This window comes from Garra rufa, chromosome 7, assembly GCF_049309525.1.
Source record: "Garra rufa chromosome 7, GarRuf1.0, whole genome shotgun sequence".
Taxonomy (NCBI): Eukaryota; Metazoa; Chordata; class Actinopteri; order Cypriniformes; family Cyprinidae; genus Garra; species Garra rufa.
In genome coordinates this window covers 19,906,098-19,922,474 of record NC_133367.1, presented here as the reverse complement: position 1 = coordinate 19,922,474, position 16,377 = coordinate 19,906,098, and the positions used below count along the sequence as shown (strand labels likewise).

General features: G+C 37.7%; 1 protein-coding gene and 1 pseudogene across 1 annotated transcript; both read right to left on the bottom strand.

Moving 5' to 3' along the window:
* Nucleotides 1-10,763: 10,763 nt before the first annotated feature.
* On the bottom strand, nt 10,764-11,577 carry LOC141338039 (uncharacterized). The gene is made up of 3 exons (XM_073843609.1): nt 11,340-11,577; nt 10,970-11,266; nt 10,764-10,888 (listed from the first exon to the last, which is right to left on the bottom strand). The coding sequence occupies exons 1-3, from the start codon at nt 11,575-11,577 to the stop codon at nt 10,764-10,766; spliced, it is 660 nt and encodes a 219-aa protein (XP_073699710.1).
* Nucleotides 11,578-12,818: 1,241 nt separating this feature from the next.
* On the bottom strand, nt 12,819-15,188 carry LOC141338038 (uncharacterized; annotated as a pseudogene).
* Nucleotides 15,189-16,377: the final 1,189 nt, after the last annotated feature.

The following is a 16,377-nucleotide window of genomic DNA, read 5'->3' as shown; positions in this document are numbered from 1 at the left end:
TTTTAAAAACATTTTAATAGGTTTAACATTAGTTTATTAGCTCGGAATATACCCTAATTTGACTAGAAACAATGCAGACCGGAAATGCAAAGCATTCTTTCAGTTAAGAGTCGGACTCCGCGTTCAGGAAAAACGTCTATATTTTTCCATATATTTTTAAACAGTATAAACTGAGTACAAAGCTCAAACAAAAAACAAAACAAAACTTGAGCAATAGAATGTTTTTATTTAGTTAAACTATATTTTTTACCTAATCATTTCAGTATTAACCAATTTTTCATTGTACATAATACCATGTACTATACACTATACCCATCACAAACTTGATTTTCCAAAAATTTTTTTACAAAATCAAACAAAACATATAGCACAGAAGGCACACATTTAACAACAATAATAACCACACATTACTCACCTAACTAAATTAGTTTAAACCTAAAATAAATCAAAACTCTTTAAACATGCAATTAATCCAGAGGCATGATTTGTTCACACACTCATTAAGGAAATGTCCATATCATCCTTAAATTCAAAGTGAAACATGAAGGGCTCTTTGGCCAGCAGACTCTCATCATTTGTTTCTGCCATTATAAAAGTTCATTATGTTGCTGCACATGAAATATAATGCGAATAACATTAAATAAATATATATTTTTATAAGGTTACACACTGATTATTTATAACTTAAACCCCATTTTTCTACCCATCCGTTGGTCGCGCATACACGCCATGTTTGTAGGTTTTTACACTTTTTATGCGTATTTGTAGTTCTAATCAAATCCTCGTTCAACACTCAATGTGTTGTTGGCAATATAATAGCCGTTAGAGTGCGCATTAATCCGTACTTCGAATTCTAAAGGTAAATTGTAGTAGACCGTCCGGAAATCTTTGGAATACTTTTTAGGACATACCAATTCTATTTTCGAATACTATTTAGGACGGATATTTTGTGGGACCTGATTGGGCTGCAGCAGGAGACTCCGCCCACTACCGTCTGAGCCTGCTGCCGTGGCGCTGCTGCCGTGTGACTGCTGTGACGTATGGTTCTGCTGTTCTGCAATCAGTCATTATTGAACAAGAGCGGAACAATCGCCACTTTAATTTACAGCCCGCAGATGGCGCACTTACCCTGTAATTACATGGAACAAGAGTGTATTTTACCAGTAATTTAAAAAAGCTTACGTGTAGATACACCAAGCGTACGATTTATGCCTGGCACAGTAATAGAGATACCTGTTAACACCGTAACTTAGGTTTGCTTACAGTTTTTTGCAGGTCGCATATCTGCATTATTCCAATTATCAAAATGTAACATATGTTCTCCCTACACGTACGTGCTTTAATACTGTAGGTACATTATAATTACAGAAACGTACACCGTAATTTCAGTATACTTATATAGTTCTTTGCAGGTTGCATATCTGAGTTGTTACCCCCTAAATACCCAAATTTAACATATTCTTCCCTTATACCTACATGTACGTTCTTTAATAGGTACACTATAATTACAGAAACGTACACCGTAATTTCAGTATAGTTATGTAGTTCTTTGCAGTTTGCATATCTGGTTTGTTACCCCTTAATTACCCAAATTTAACATATTCTTCCCTTATACCTACATGTTCGTTATATATAGGTACATTATGATTACAGAAACTTACACCGTATATTCAGTTTACTTACGTAGTTCTTTGCGGGCTGTAATCTAAAGCGTTACCAAAATAAACAACTATAATAACATTAATCTTACTCGCGTGCTCTGGTTACCTTTTGACATACAGGTTGCCAAAGTAATTTCTGCCCCCTAGTGGGCAGGTGGAGTTTATGAACTAAATTAATTGGTCCTATGAAGTAAAAAAAAATTCAATTTGACGCTATCAATTTAGTCGTTCAATGTACTCCAAATGAGTTTAAACATAACAGTCAACTTGGCAACAGTGTTGACAAGTCTGCGGTTTTCTGTTACCGTGGGTTGTTTTTCATGTACGCGGGTTGAAAAATGTCGCTGCCAAAAAACGTGTATTTTACCCTCCGGAAAGCGATTTTTGCTGGAGGACTGCTCTTGGAATGCGATTGGGCTAGTTTTGAGTAGCAACTGGGCAGGTTTTGTTGTGAAAACCTGGCAACCCTGCTTGGCACGTTACTTTTCTATATGAATACATATTTCCAAGCTTACTTATGGGTGAAAGCTAAATATAGACAGATAATCATATAGATATAACTGATAATCAAAGGTTTTTTTTTAAAGCGATATAGACACTTTTTAACCTTACTTGTTTGTTAGTTTGTTAATACTGGGTCTAACTATGATTTTCAAAACATTTATTATTATCAAATATCATAAATATTTCAGAATCTTAGCCCATATAAACAACCACAGCAGTTTTGACACTGATATTGTTTTATTAGCATTCATACTGGACTAGTCAAGCACAACACTGACAGAATTTGTTTTCTATTTTATGTACTTTTAATATTTCTCGATTTTAATGGGAAAAAGAGACCGAACTTAAGCACATTAGTTTGGAGAAAGAAATAATAGCTTAGCAAATATTTATACACATTATTACACTGATATGTTTTCTGAATTCTTCTCAGAAGAACATCAAGAAAGGAATGGAACATTTCTTTTCGCTTTTCTGTTAAGTTCTTCTTGATCTAATACGCCTTATTCAGCCAGCCGCCATTTTGAATCGAAAACGAGGCTGTGAGGGATAGCAGTCCAGCAGCGCCCACTGTGGCGTATTGTTGCGTACCGGTATGTAGATTGTATAACCGTAAAATAATACGTCATTTCACATTTTTCCACAGGACAAAGAACTCCAGAAAACGTGGATTGTTCGACAGGACATATAACCTAACTTTCAGGTAACAATATTGCATTTATTTAAGAAAATGACTGTGGAAAGACTGCTAATTTCTAATGGGAGCATGTTTATCTTCCTTTAAACGCTTATACAGAGTTTTTCAAACGATGTTATATAGATTAAAATGCTTAATGGTTTGTGTTAAGAGTCTGCAGCTAGGTCATAAGCGTCTTCCCGACCTTTATTATGAAATTACGATAAACATGATGTTTTCCTTGTCTAAAGCAAAACAGAAACAAAAAATAATGTTCTGAATATCATTTTGCGATTTTAAAAGGGGTTGACCCCAAACTCTACACGGCAAACTAATTAATAAATGTTATCTTTTGATCGCTTTGCATAAAAATAAACTTTCTACCCACTGTTTTTTGTATGACTTAACATGTTCTCTGAAAGAGGCTTACGATCTAACTGCAGGCTCTTAACACAAACTATTAAGCATGTTAATTTTTAAAACATCATAAAAATAATATCTTTTTCATTTACGATCGCAAGGTTTTCTTTTCGTGAGGTCTTTGAGTTCAGGTAAACACAGACGGAGCTGAACCCTCCTTAAGCTTCCTAATTCCAGTCAGTGTTTTTGAAAAACAATCCTGAGTAAAATGTTAGGAGCACACTCTTGTGTTCTTTGTAATCTATACAAAATGTAGATATTTAGTTTAGTTGTTGTAGTAAAACATAACATTTTAGCTCTGCGTAAACTTTTAAAGGAAGATAAACATGCTCACATTATAAATTAGCAATTAGCCAACCGGCTAGTTTCCACAGTCATTTTCTTAAATAAATGCAATGTTGTTACCTGAAAGTTAGGTCCTATGTCCTGTCGAACTTTAATAATACACATTTTCTGAAGTTCTTTGTCCTGTGGAAATTAGTGAAATTATATTTTCTCTTTATTTTTATGACTAAACAATCTACGTCCCGGTACGCAACAATATGCCACAGTGGGCGCTGCTGGACTGCTATCCCTCACAGCCTCGTTTTCGATTCAAAATGGCGGCGGGCTGAATAAGGCGTATATCATAAACCACTATGATAAAAGCAGCCACGCCCACTACAGCGGAGATGACCAATCGAATCACAGCTTCAGTGACACTGCAACAGTGAACACGTTCTGAGGAAACAGAAAGAAAACTGATTCAGTGATCGGATAAAATAAAATAAAAAAGTGTACCAGGAGATTATCACATTCAGCACACATTTTGCGCCAAATATGACAAATCCCTCCCTATAAAATAATATTCAACATGATATTATAAAAACACGATATTAATAGGTTCGGATATAATGTGTATTAGACCGTTCATTAATACCGGCTCATTCTCTCATTTCATAATGCGACGGCGCCATCTTGCGTGTAGCGATTGTAGTAAAATTACCTCCGAAAAATGTATTGTAAATGTAATATTGTTGTTTTGCACAACGTAATTATAACCTAATTTAACAAAGTAATTGATTTTTTCATAAAAAAGAAGTAGCCTACATGGGCAATGGGCAGTGTTGCCAGGTCCGCGATTTTCCGGGTTGTGAATTGCAACCAACGGCTCCCGTCCACCGCTCACCCCTCCCTTTACAGAAGCTACGGTGGCCCACACGGGATTAAGATGTCGTCGTTTTAGACAGCAAAGAGTAATGAGGTTTCTTTTAAAACATAAATTAAGGAATTATATTTACTTAATAATTCAATAAAACGATTTTATTGTGAATATTACAGTTACTTGTTCATCATTGTGTCAGTGTTTTTCCGCTAGAACAACAGTGATGAAACGCGATCTGTAGAGCAGTTTGTCCGTTTAGGGCTACTGTAGAAACAATACGGCGACTTCCATGTGAGGGGACCCGCGGTGTATGTAGATATAAACTGATAATTCTAAGGTAATAAACTTATTTGTGGTTTGGCCGAACTGAACCAGGATTTTCAGGGCATGAATCTTGACAATATTCGTGTATGTTCTTATCATTTCCAGTCAGGTAACGTTAGGTGAATATTAGGCAAATATCTTAATTAATACGTATCTTTACCAGCTATTAACTTTAGTTTGTCAAAATATTGCACACTTTCCATCTCTATATGATTTAGCAGCTTCCACGTGTTTTTTCAGTGGTTTAGACACCATAAACTAGCAGAAAATTGTATTCAGTAGTAAATTAACCGTGCAGTCCATGCTGTTGTTTACATCCGGTTAACTGACCAAATCATGACTTAAAGGAGTAGTTCACTTTCAGAACAAAAATTTACAGATAATGTACTCACCCCCTTGTCATCCAAGATGTTCATGTCTTTCTTTCTAAAGTCGTAAGGAAATTATGTTTTTTGAGGAAAACATTTCTGGATTTCTCTCCATATAATGGACTTCTATGGTGCCCCCAAGTTTGAACTTCCAAAATGCAGCTTCAAAGTGCTCTAAATTATCCCAGCCGAGGAAAGAAGGGTCTTATCTAGTAAAACGATCAGTTATTTGATAAAAAAAAATATATAATTTGTATACTTTTTTTTTTTTTTTTTTTTTTTTTAACCTCAACTGCTCGTCTTGTCTAGCTCTGTGTGTACTCTGTGTATTCCGGTTCATGACAGTTAGGGTATGTTGAAAAACTCCTGTCTCATTTTCTCCTCCAACTTCAAAATCATCCTACATCGCTGTTTTACCTTTTTTTGTAAAGGGTGTTTGATCTTATTTGCATGTTCACTTTGTAAACACTGGGTCGGTACATCTGCAGCGATGTAGGGCGATTTTGAAGTAAATGAGATGGGAGTTTTTCGACATACCCTAACTGTCATGAACTGGAATACACAGAGTTCACACAGAGCTAGGCAAAAGAGCGTTTGAGATTAAATATAAATTGTAAATGTTTTTAGAAAATAACTCATCGCGCCACTAGATAAGAACCTTCTTCCTCGGCTGGGATCGTTTAGAGCCCTTTGAAGCTGCACTTAATCTGCATTTTGGAAGTTCAAACTCGGGGGCACCATAGAAGTCCATTATATGGAGAGAAATCCTGAAATGTTTTCCTCAAAAGACATAATTTCTTTACGACTGAAGAAAGGAAGACATTAACATCTTGGATGACAAGGGGGTGAGTACATTATCTGTACATTTTTGTTCTGAAAGTGAACTACTCCTTTAAGTGCAAACCCTCTATTGGGCTAGTTTGGAGTGGCAGTTGGGTGGGTTTTGTTGAGAAAACCAGGCAACCCTGAATATAGAGCTTTTGTCATCACATTAACTGTGTTAATATTACGAGGGTGGATAAAACTGAAGTGCTCACCGTAAACGTTAACAATAAAAATCTTGTTGGAAACTTTGCTGGCATGGGCGATGGTGAGTTCATACAATCCGTGATGTGCAGTTGTGATGTTTGTGATGGTCAGAGATCCGGTTTTATTGTCCATTTTGAGTCTGTCTCAGAATATCTCCTTACCATCAGGAAAAGTGATGACCTGCTTGAACATTTAAGCTATACAAATGTTTGAACTGTTGAGCATAAGAATCCACAGTATGTGATCATCTGTCTGTATCTCAGTTTGTCCAGTGTGTAGAGTGACTGAATCTCCCTCCATCATGGATACAGTCTCCGTTCCACCTGTCTGAGGACCAAACACACCTGGAGAACATTCAAGAAACAATTCCAGTTAATAAGGTACTTCAGTTAATGTTGTGCTCAGAAAATGTTGCTCTTTGTTACTTCTTAACACTGATATACAAAACCGATTTTTAATTGTTTTATTTCTGCTTTTTCACTCAGTAATATCTCAGTGACCAATAAACTACAACATTAAATATTTGAGTGAAATATGAAATATATAATTATTGTTCTGAAATTAAACAGAAAGAATTAAAAGGCATAAAAACTCACCCACTAATAGCCAAATGTTTAAGAGAAAAATATATGTGTAAGCCATGTACTTCAGCAGTTAGATGACCAATGTTTTGGTAGTTTTCTCTGAAAATGATTTAATTCTTGATCATATAATAATTGAGGTATAGACGTTCAGTGCTGTTCAATTTTAATAGAGGAACAGTTTATTGTGCATGGGGGGATCATATTGTTGTTAACCAATGAAATGTGTTATAACACTGCTTTCAAGACTTCTCTTTTCACTCCAACTGGACTTTTAATGTTGGTCTTTCACCAACATTTCCTCTTTTAGCATTGACAGCAGACCCACCCACTGTGTTACAAAGATCATCTTAATGACAACTTTTACTCCTGCAAGATGATAGAACAATATGTTTCTGAAATCCTATGAAATCCAAAAATAAAATGACTAATTTAAAATTTGACACTATGTGATTAATAGTTTAATATCCAATAAATGGGTTAAAATTAGTGGTGGGCCGTTATCGGCGTTAACGTGCTGCGTTAACGTGAGACTCATATCTCGCGATAAAAAAAAAAATATCGCCGTTAATCTATTCTCAAAGTTGGGTTGGGAGCTGGGTCTAAACTACGCAAGATATGATGACTTTCACTTTGATATTTTAGCGCGGATGACGTATATCTAGTTGAATTGCACTGTAGGGGGCGAGAACAAGTCTTCAACTTCTGTGAAATGACCACATCAAATGAGACGCGCAAATATGGATGCAGTTATGAAGCCGCTTCAGGGCAGGTGCGTGCGTTGACAGACCCTTTTTACTGGGGCACGTGCCCCAGTGAAAATCTGCTGTGCCCCAGTAAAATCTCAAGTTTGAGTTATAATTTACTTTGATAATCCCGAAATAAAGACATTAAACTATATGCAACAACTGAATTGACGCTTCTAAAAGCAACGCAGTTTATTGGAAGACTATGCACGCAGATAGGCTATCCATACCCGCGCGCCTGTGTATTTTACAGGAACGCGCACGTCGTACAGCCTTTTACTTGGTTACACAAGTTTGTATAGTTAATTGTGTTGTAAATGCAATTGTCAAGCAGTTTGTAATGCATTTTGGAAACAGGAGATGAGCGCCTGGTCTAATGTGCCACCTGGCTTGAGAAACCCGTTCTCAAAGACTTAATTTTAGTCATTATTTGGGTAGCACACATATTCTGAATGCCTTCAGCAGAATTCAAATTAGCCATTTTAATCTAGATTAATCTAGATTAATTTCAAGATTTAATCTAGATTAATCTAGATTAAAAAAATTAATCTATGCCCACCACTAAATATTAGTCAACTTGGTATATTCTTCCCCTTATTGCGCAATGAGTGTTGCACAGTAAGAAAGAAGGATTTAGTTATTTTTGTTTTGTTTTATTTTATTCATTGGTATCTGTTGTATTTCTAAACTCTTTTCTAGACGTGTGGCTTGATCCAGTCCTGTTTCTGCGCTCTACAGGCAGTGTTTTTTCCCCTCAGTGCTTGGTTTTGCTCTGATATGCATTTTCAACTGTTAGACCTTTTATTAATTTAATAATTCCTTGGCGGGAAGGAAGAAGCAGAGCTAAACACCTCTGAATGAAGATGAATCATGTCAAGAACTTTAAAATGTTTGACTCTTTTTTTTTTACTTCTCATTTCTCAAACTGATTTGTGTGTGTGTGTGTGTGTGTGTGTGTGTGTGTGTGTGTTAGCCACAGTTTCCATCCTGTAGTGTTCACATTTCTGTGCTCTTATGTCTTTATGAAATCACACAAATATCATATTTACAAGCCTGATTATGTGCAAAAGCTAGATATAGACAGATAATCTTATATATAATCTTTTTAAATCAGTTAAGCAACAGTTTAAACACTAATATTGCTTAATTAGATTTTAAACTGCATTGGTTAAGCACCAAAACTGTTTTCATCCTTACTACGTTTTTAATATTTCACAAATAAATGGGTAAAAGAGACCAAGAGCAGAACTTAGCACATTAATTTGGTGGAAGAAATAGCAAAGATTTATAACCACACTAAATGTTTTTTTTTTTTTTCTTTAGATTTTTAGAAGAACATATAGAAAAGAATGGAACATTAAATCGAGTTTATATTTTAAAAATTTCTTCTTGCTTCTGTTCATTTCTTCTTGATCTAATATCATAAACCACTATGACAACAGCAGCCACGCCCACCACAGCGGAGATGACCAATCGAATCACAGCTTCAGTGGAACCGTAACACTGGACGAGTTCTGAGGGCAAAAACAAAAGTAAACCTATTATTCAATGCTCGGTTAAAAATTTTACTATAGCGTTAGTAGTGCACTGCTAATAACAAACCTGGACATAGCTGACAGGGTTCAGAGCTGTTAAGGGGTTTTGTTTGTTTGGTGATAGTCTCTGACCGTGATGACGACGAAAAACGTTCACTGGCATTGACATGGGACAGGTTCCTTCCTGTAATATAAAGTCATTTTCATGTATAAAAAACAAAGTATCAGAAACTTTATTTAGGTATTATTAAAAAAAAAAAATGATAGAAATATTCTAAAGATTTTCGCTGATGTTATTTAAATCAAACAACTGACCCGATTGTTTCATACAACGCAATGGCGCCATCCTGTGTGTTATTAGTGATTTTATTAGGAGTTACCTCAGAAATATTAGGTATAATAACTACATTTACAGTCACAGTTGGCCTGTGTACGGAATAAGTTGCTCAGACAAAATTATTCATATTTAGCTGTCGATATTAAAACATTTGAAGACTGTGCTAATCTGGAGAGGAGCTAGACTAAAAGTGCTTACCGTAAACATTAACATTAAAAATCTTGTTAGAAAATGTGTTGCCACGGCGGATGTTTACTTCATAAATTCCATCATGTGTAGTTGTGATGTTTTCTATGGTCAGAGATCCAGTATTATAGTCAATTTTGAGTCTGTCTCTGAATATCTCCTTACCATCAGGAAAAGAGATGATTTGCCTAATCATTCGAGCTATACAAATGTTTGAGCTGTCAGGTCTAAAAGTCCACCATACGCCATCATTTGTCAGTATTTCAGTTTGTTTAGTTTGTAAAGTGACTGAACCTCCCTCTCTTGCTGATATCTTCTCTGTTCCACCTGTTTGAGGACCTAACAAACCTGGAGAACACAAGAAACAATGTTTCCAGTTATTAAGGTAGGCCTACTTTAGTCAATATTGTGCTCAACAAATGCTGCTCTTTAGTGCTAAAACAAATCATTTTTGTTGTTGAAGATGAGTGCATTCAATTATAGGTTAACTATTCCTTTATGGACTCTTCAAAAAGACCCAATATTCATCTCAAATTGCTATTAAAGAACTAAAAATACTTAGAAAATAAAACAGCAAAACTTACCCACTAACAGCCAAATGTTTAAAACAAATGCACGCATGTAAGCCATATTCTTCAGCAGTTGATGAATGACCAATGTTTTGTCAGATTTTAGTGAAAATGATCTGATTCTTAATATAATTATGCAGGTGAGGGATGCAGATGTGCAAATGCAGAACTGAGTGCCACTGGTTTTTATTCTGAATACAAGGGCGTCACTGAGGTTTTCTTATTCCACATGGGGTTTTTTAGACTACTTTCAAGACTTTTTCTCATTTCACACTAACTGATCTATTTTTGTTTTTGCTTGACCATCTTTTCCTCTTTCAGCCTTCCCAACAGAAACACCTGCAAGTTCAGACTGAACATTGATTGAATTTCAAAAACTTACAACTATAAAAGTAAGTAATATTTCACCCAAAATTGAAACTTCTGTCCATTTATTCAACATGATTGATTAATTGAGTTTCAGATTAATGACAGTCATATAAACATTCTAATAATGTAAATTAAATATTGACATTTGAATGATGTTTATTTAAATCTTTATGCACTTTTAATTGCACAATTTTAGTGGAAAAAGGACCAAGAAAACTTAAGCGCATTAGTTTGGAGTAAGAAATTTAGCAAAGCTTTATAAAGCTTTATATTTTTTCCCCGATTTTCAGAAGAACAAAGAAAATAATGGAAAATTAAATGCGTTCAGCTCTTCTGGATCTGATGTCGTAAACTACTATGATAATAGTAGCTGTGCCCATCACAGCAGAGATGACCAATCGTATCACAGCTTCAGTGAAACCGCAACAGTGGACTTGATCTAAAGATAGAAAAATAAGCCTGGATTTGACAAGCATTTATTATTTTTAAAATAATATTAATAATATCCACGTTGACATACCTGCACATGTCTGACAGAGTTCACTGAAGTCCAGATCCTGAGTCTGGTTGCTGAGGGGATTGTTTACTATACAGCTGTAAGTGTTGTTATCCTGATATTCCACCTCCAGAGGTAGAGAGAGACTGATGCTGAGATCAGACACACTGATGCTGGACAATAAACTCTTTATTTTGTACCAGGAGAGAGTCACATGACTCACATTCACCACAGAACACACCAATGAACAATTCTGCTGTGATGATCCTGATGATGAGGAACATGTAGAGTATCTGGTGATTACAGGAATAGGAAGACGAGCTGAAAATCAAACAAAATAAATTACTACTTTACTAAATATTCTGGGATAGACACATCAAATTCAACTACTCACCATAGACTGTAACATTGAATGATTGTACTGAGAATGTACAGTACATTTGATAAAGTCCAGAGTCTGTGGTTCTGATGTTCCTGATAGTCAAGGATCCAGCTTGATTGTCGATCTGTAGTCGGTCTCTGAATATCTCATCATGATAATATGTAATATCACCTGTCTTCACATCAAGGTGAATGACTCTAACATTATGAGAATCTTCAGGTCTAAACCAACTCCACTCTATATCAGTCATATAATATCTGTCAAATTTAGTATCATGTTTGTGTAAATCAGTTTGTAGAGTGACAGAATCTCCCTCCATCACTGACACTATCTTCATGTCATCTGTATCAGAATCAAAGACATCACAATAGTTAGAATTAAGGGACAGAGACAACCCAAACATCATCTTTTGAGTTTCACAGAATAAAATAAGTCATACGACAAAACAGTGAGTAATAATGAACGTGAACCAAAAACATTTTCAACTTACCGACCATGTGGCAGAAATACAAGAAAATAATTGAGCAAAGCATTTTTTCAACTGAGGTAAATGAGGAAATCTAATGAAGGATGTCTTTTGTCAGTTTGAAGAACAAGGTACTTGTCTGGTCATCACGTTTTTGTGGTGATGTATCTGTTACGTTTTTCTAGGTAGCCTACAGGTTACATTCCATACCAACAAAACAACGTTTTTTGCTCTGTTATTAACTACGTGTAAACGCGACTTATTAAAGGGTGAGTAAACAAACAAAAAAACGTTTTCCTTTTTTAGTTTTGGCTAGTTAGCATGGTCCACTTTGCCTACACCGCTAAACTGCTCTATGCATCTCTGACTGAGCGACAAACCGATTACACAAACGAGAATCTTTCAAGTTCAGTTTTGTAATAATCTCTGTTTAATAACTGATTGTACCTGTTATTTACTCAGAAAAAAGTAGATGGCACTGCTGATCCTGTGCAAGCCACAGATAACCAAAAACAAATTCTTTTATTTTGATCATCCCATACAGATTTATTGATCTCCAGGAAAGCCTTCAACAGTCTACTGCTGGGATTCAAACGAACAACCTTCAGTTTCTAATGCTCAGTTCAAACGGATTCTAGTCCTGACTGAACAACAAGCAGATTAAAGAAATTAGAATCTTCAAAGTCATATTTTCGATATTAAGCTTATACCATGCCTAAAAACGCCCTTCAGTCGTGACTTATTCACAATACAGCTCAGCTTCTTTAGAGTGTAATAGCCTATTATTTATTAGTTTAAAACATCACAAATTCTTATGCAAAATTTCACTTCATCATCAGCATCTGGGTACATATTTTCATGACCTTGACTTTTCCTTTTCTTTCATACGTCACTGGCTTGCAAATAATATGTAGTTTCTTAAACGTCTTATATATAGTTTACATCAAAAGTGTATCAATGTCCTGTTTTTCAATGCCATCATTCAGTGACTGATGGTGATGTTCTTCGCTTCTTTTCAGCTCTTCTGGATCTGATGTCATAAACCACTATGGCAACAGTAGCCACGCCCACCACAGCAGAGATGACCAATCAAATCACAGCTTCAGTGAAACTGTACGGGGCCGTTCACATGTAGCGTCTTTTGCGCGCTCAAATTCGTTATTTTAAATGTAGACGCGCGGCTTAATGGAAGTGATGCGGTCGCAACGCGCTCGTTTTTTCCAGGCGCGTCCGCGCCGCATCGAGATAAAAACATCTCAACTTTTCAGAATGCCGCAAGCGCACCGCAGGTCATGTGACATGAACTAACCAATCAGCTTCCTCACGTTTTTCCGTTACATTGAAACCTCTGTAGAAACATGGAGGAGCAGCTCATCATTGTGGTCCAGGGATTTCCTGAACTTTATGATTTGTCAAGCCCCCATTATTTTGACGCTAATAGAAGAAACAATGCATGGAGACGCATAGGCTTGGAGCTAGAGCGCAGCTGATGGTGGCTTAGAAATGGCAGACGCTTCCGGAGCGCAAGCGCCCGAGCGTTTTGTTGATAAGGAAGAAAGCGGCGCGCCTAGCTTTTTCCACGCATTTTTAGGTGCGACATGTGAACGGCTCCTAACAGTGGATGTTGTCTGAGGAGAGAGAAGTTTTATTGAGAACCTGCACCAACATTTGTTTGGGGTATTTATATAAGGATTTATTCATATCATCTCTGCCATACCTGGACACGTCTGACAAAGTTCAGTGACGTTGAGATGTTTGGTCTGGTTGCTGAGGGGATTGTTTACTATACAGCTGTAAATGTTGTTATCCTGATATTCCACCTCCAGAGGAAGAGAGAGACTGATGCTGAGATCAGACACACTGATGCTGGACAATAAACTGTTTCATTTGTACCAGGAGAGAGTCACATGACTCATATTCACTACTGAACACAGCAGTGAACAATTCTGCTGTGATGATCTTGATGATGAGAATGAAGATGAGCATTGTGAGGAGCCTCTAATAATGACAGGTGTGTGCAGAGGACCTGGAAAACATGAGAGATCACTTCTTTTAAACTTAGACTCAATTTGAGTTTATCACAAGATTGAGAGGGAAAAAACACTAACCTTATGAATAATTATAAAATAACTTTCTGATATAAAATAATTAAAGATCTATAAACACGAATTGGTGAATACATTAAATTCAAGCACTTACCATAAGCAGTAATGTTAAATAACACAGTCAATGACTTCACAGATCTCATGAGCTGTAGTGCATACAGTCCAGAGTCAGTGGTTCTGATGTTCCTGATGGTCAGAGATCCAGTTTGACTGTTGATCTGTAGTCTGTCTCTGAATGTCTCATCATAATAATATCTAATATGAGATGTCCCAGCATCAAAAATAATGTCTATAAGAGATTTTTCAGGTTCAATCCTCCACAGTATATAACGCACATCATGTCTGTGTTTCTCAGTAACATTGGTTTGCAGAGTGACAGAATCTTCCTCCATCAATAACACTGTCTTTACTTCATCTGTATCAGGATCAAATATAGCAAGATAACAATACATTTAATTTACCACCCAAATGCCACAAACAAACAAAAATATATCAGGTTACTTGTGTAACCCATGTTCTCTGAACAGGGAATGACACCCTGGGTAACTATGACGCAATGGGAATAGCCTCTGGATGTGCCGATTGTCTAAAGCTCATATAGAATCATGCTAATTTGTAGGCTGATGGCACGGGCGCAGCCTCAAACTCTTACGTCGCCATCTTACACTGATGAACGAGTCATCTGTTCCTCAGATTTCTCTGCCGAAAAAGGTCTCTTTTTGCCAACGCAAGGAGCCTGGCAGCAGACACAGCATCTTATTCCTTACTCAGAGAACATGGGTTACCCAAGTAACCCAAGATGTTCTCTTTTAAAAGGAGGAAGATGGAAAGTGTGAAGAGTGACCACCTGAGAGCAAAATGTTGTGGACAAAACCTTGGGAACATAGCCTGGCCTAGGTCGTAAGGTTACTTTGACCAGACTTAGCGCAAAGTCCATACACATCTCGCTGACAGAGAGAGCTTGCAAATCCCCAACTTGCTTCAAAGCAACAAAAGAGTAGCCTTAAGAGTCAAAATCTCCAAGGGCTCAAAAGGAGCTTCCATTAAGCCCCCCAGGATGATTGACAAGTCCCAAGAAGGAACTCCAAGGGGGTGTGCTGGCCTCAGACGCCTAACTCCATTCATAAACGCTTAGACCAGCCGATGTCTCCCTAGGGCGACTTTATCCAACACTCTCCGAGCAGTGATGACCGCAACACAAACTCTCAGGGTAGAAGTTTCTCTTGCAGGAACTCCAGCACTGGACCTATAGGGTAGCTGACTGGGTCCACCGCATGGGCTAAACACCATGACTCAAAGACATGGCTCTGTCACTAGCAGTGGTCTCCTGATCATCGGCAGAAAGACTAGAAGTCAAAGCTTGTGGCCTTTTATGTGCCAGACCCACAGCATCCAGATCTCGGGTTGAGGGTGCCAGATCTTGCATTGAAGCTGAGACAGTGTCTCTTTTCTGATTGGAATCTCCCACGCAGGGCTATACAAAAGAAATAAGCTCCGAGAACCACACCTGGGACGGCCAGAACGGGGCTACGAGCAGGAGATGAACAAGTCCCAAATCTGGGCTACTGTTTAGCGATTCAGCATCCATTCCCTCGAACTGAGATTCCGTTTTGTCAAAAAATCAGCTGTGAGGTTTCCACCCTTCTTGGACATTTACCGCTTAGAAAGAGGAGCCTGCCTTGAGCCGAAAGGAGAAGATGGCATGCATGCTTTTCTAGGGTGCATGACCGTGAATCCCCTTGGTGGTTTATATGAGATACTACCAGTATGTTGTCCATCCTGACACCCATCACGTGACACCCCCTGAGTGAGGGGAGAAAGTGAATCAATGCCAGAAAGATGGCTCTCAGCTCCAGGCTGTTTGTGTGTCAGGAGTGGAAAACTCCCATCCAAACTCCCTATGCTGGTCTGCCCTCAACGGCTGCGCCCCAGCCTGTCAAAGAGCCATCCATTGTAACCATTTAGCGACAGTGAACAATGTCCATACTAACCCCTCCCTAAAGAAAGAGGGGGTCCCACCATATTGAAAGGGCACAGAAAGAAACTGCATGACACCTTTACTAGGCAAGAGGCTGGTCCTGTTGAGCAGATCCCTAAGAGTTTCATCCACCAAAGGAACTGCCTCATATGAAGCAATCCCGGGGGAGCACAAGGGGTGGCTGCGGCCAAGAGGCCCAAGAGCTTGCGAAGGGTGCTCACAAAAACATGACGGCCTAGATTGAAGCAGGTCAAGAATGCATTGAGGGTGGAAATCCAGGCAGAATATAAATGGTTAAATGGTTGCTGGAGTGCTACCTGGGCAAGGAGGAGAAGGAGGGGTTAAAGGATTCCTGTGCCCTTCTTGGCATAAATTGCCTGAGGGCAAATGACTGGCACTTGGTGGCTCAAAATTTTTGAACCAGAGTTGACTGCCTTTCCAAACAGCCCAGACTGAGAGATGGGGGCATCAAGAAAAAGGACATCTGCCTGGTAGGCTTGG

Bases quoted from the DNA above. Each gene is read 5' to 3' on its own strand.
- LOC141338039 (XM_073843609.1), bottom strand. From the start codon at position 11,577: ATGACTGATATAGAGTGGAGTTGGTTTAGACCTGAAGATTCTCATAAT. The intron at 11,267-11,339 runs GTGAGTAGTTGA...TTTGATTTTCAG, and splicing joins ATTCAATGTTACAGTCTATG to CTCGTCTTCCTATTCCTGTA. The intron at 10,889-10,969 runs GTATGTCAACGT...TTCTATCTTTAG, and splicing joins ACTCTGTCAGACATGTGCAG to ATCAAGTCCACTGTTGCGGT.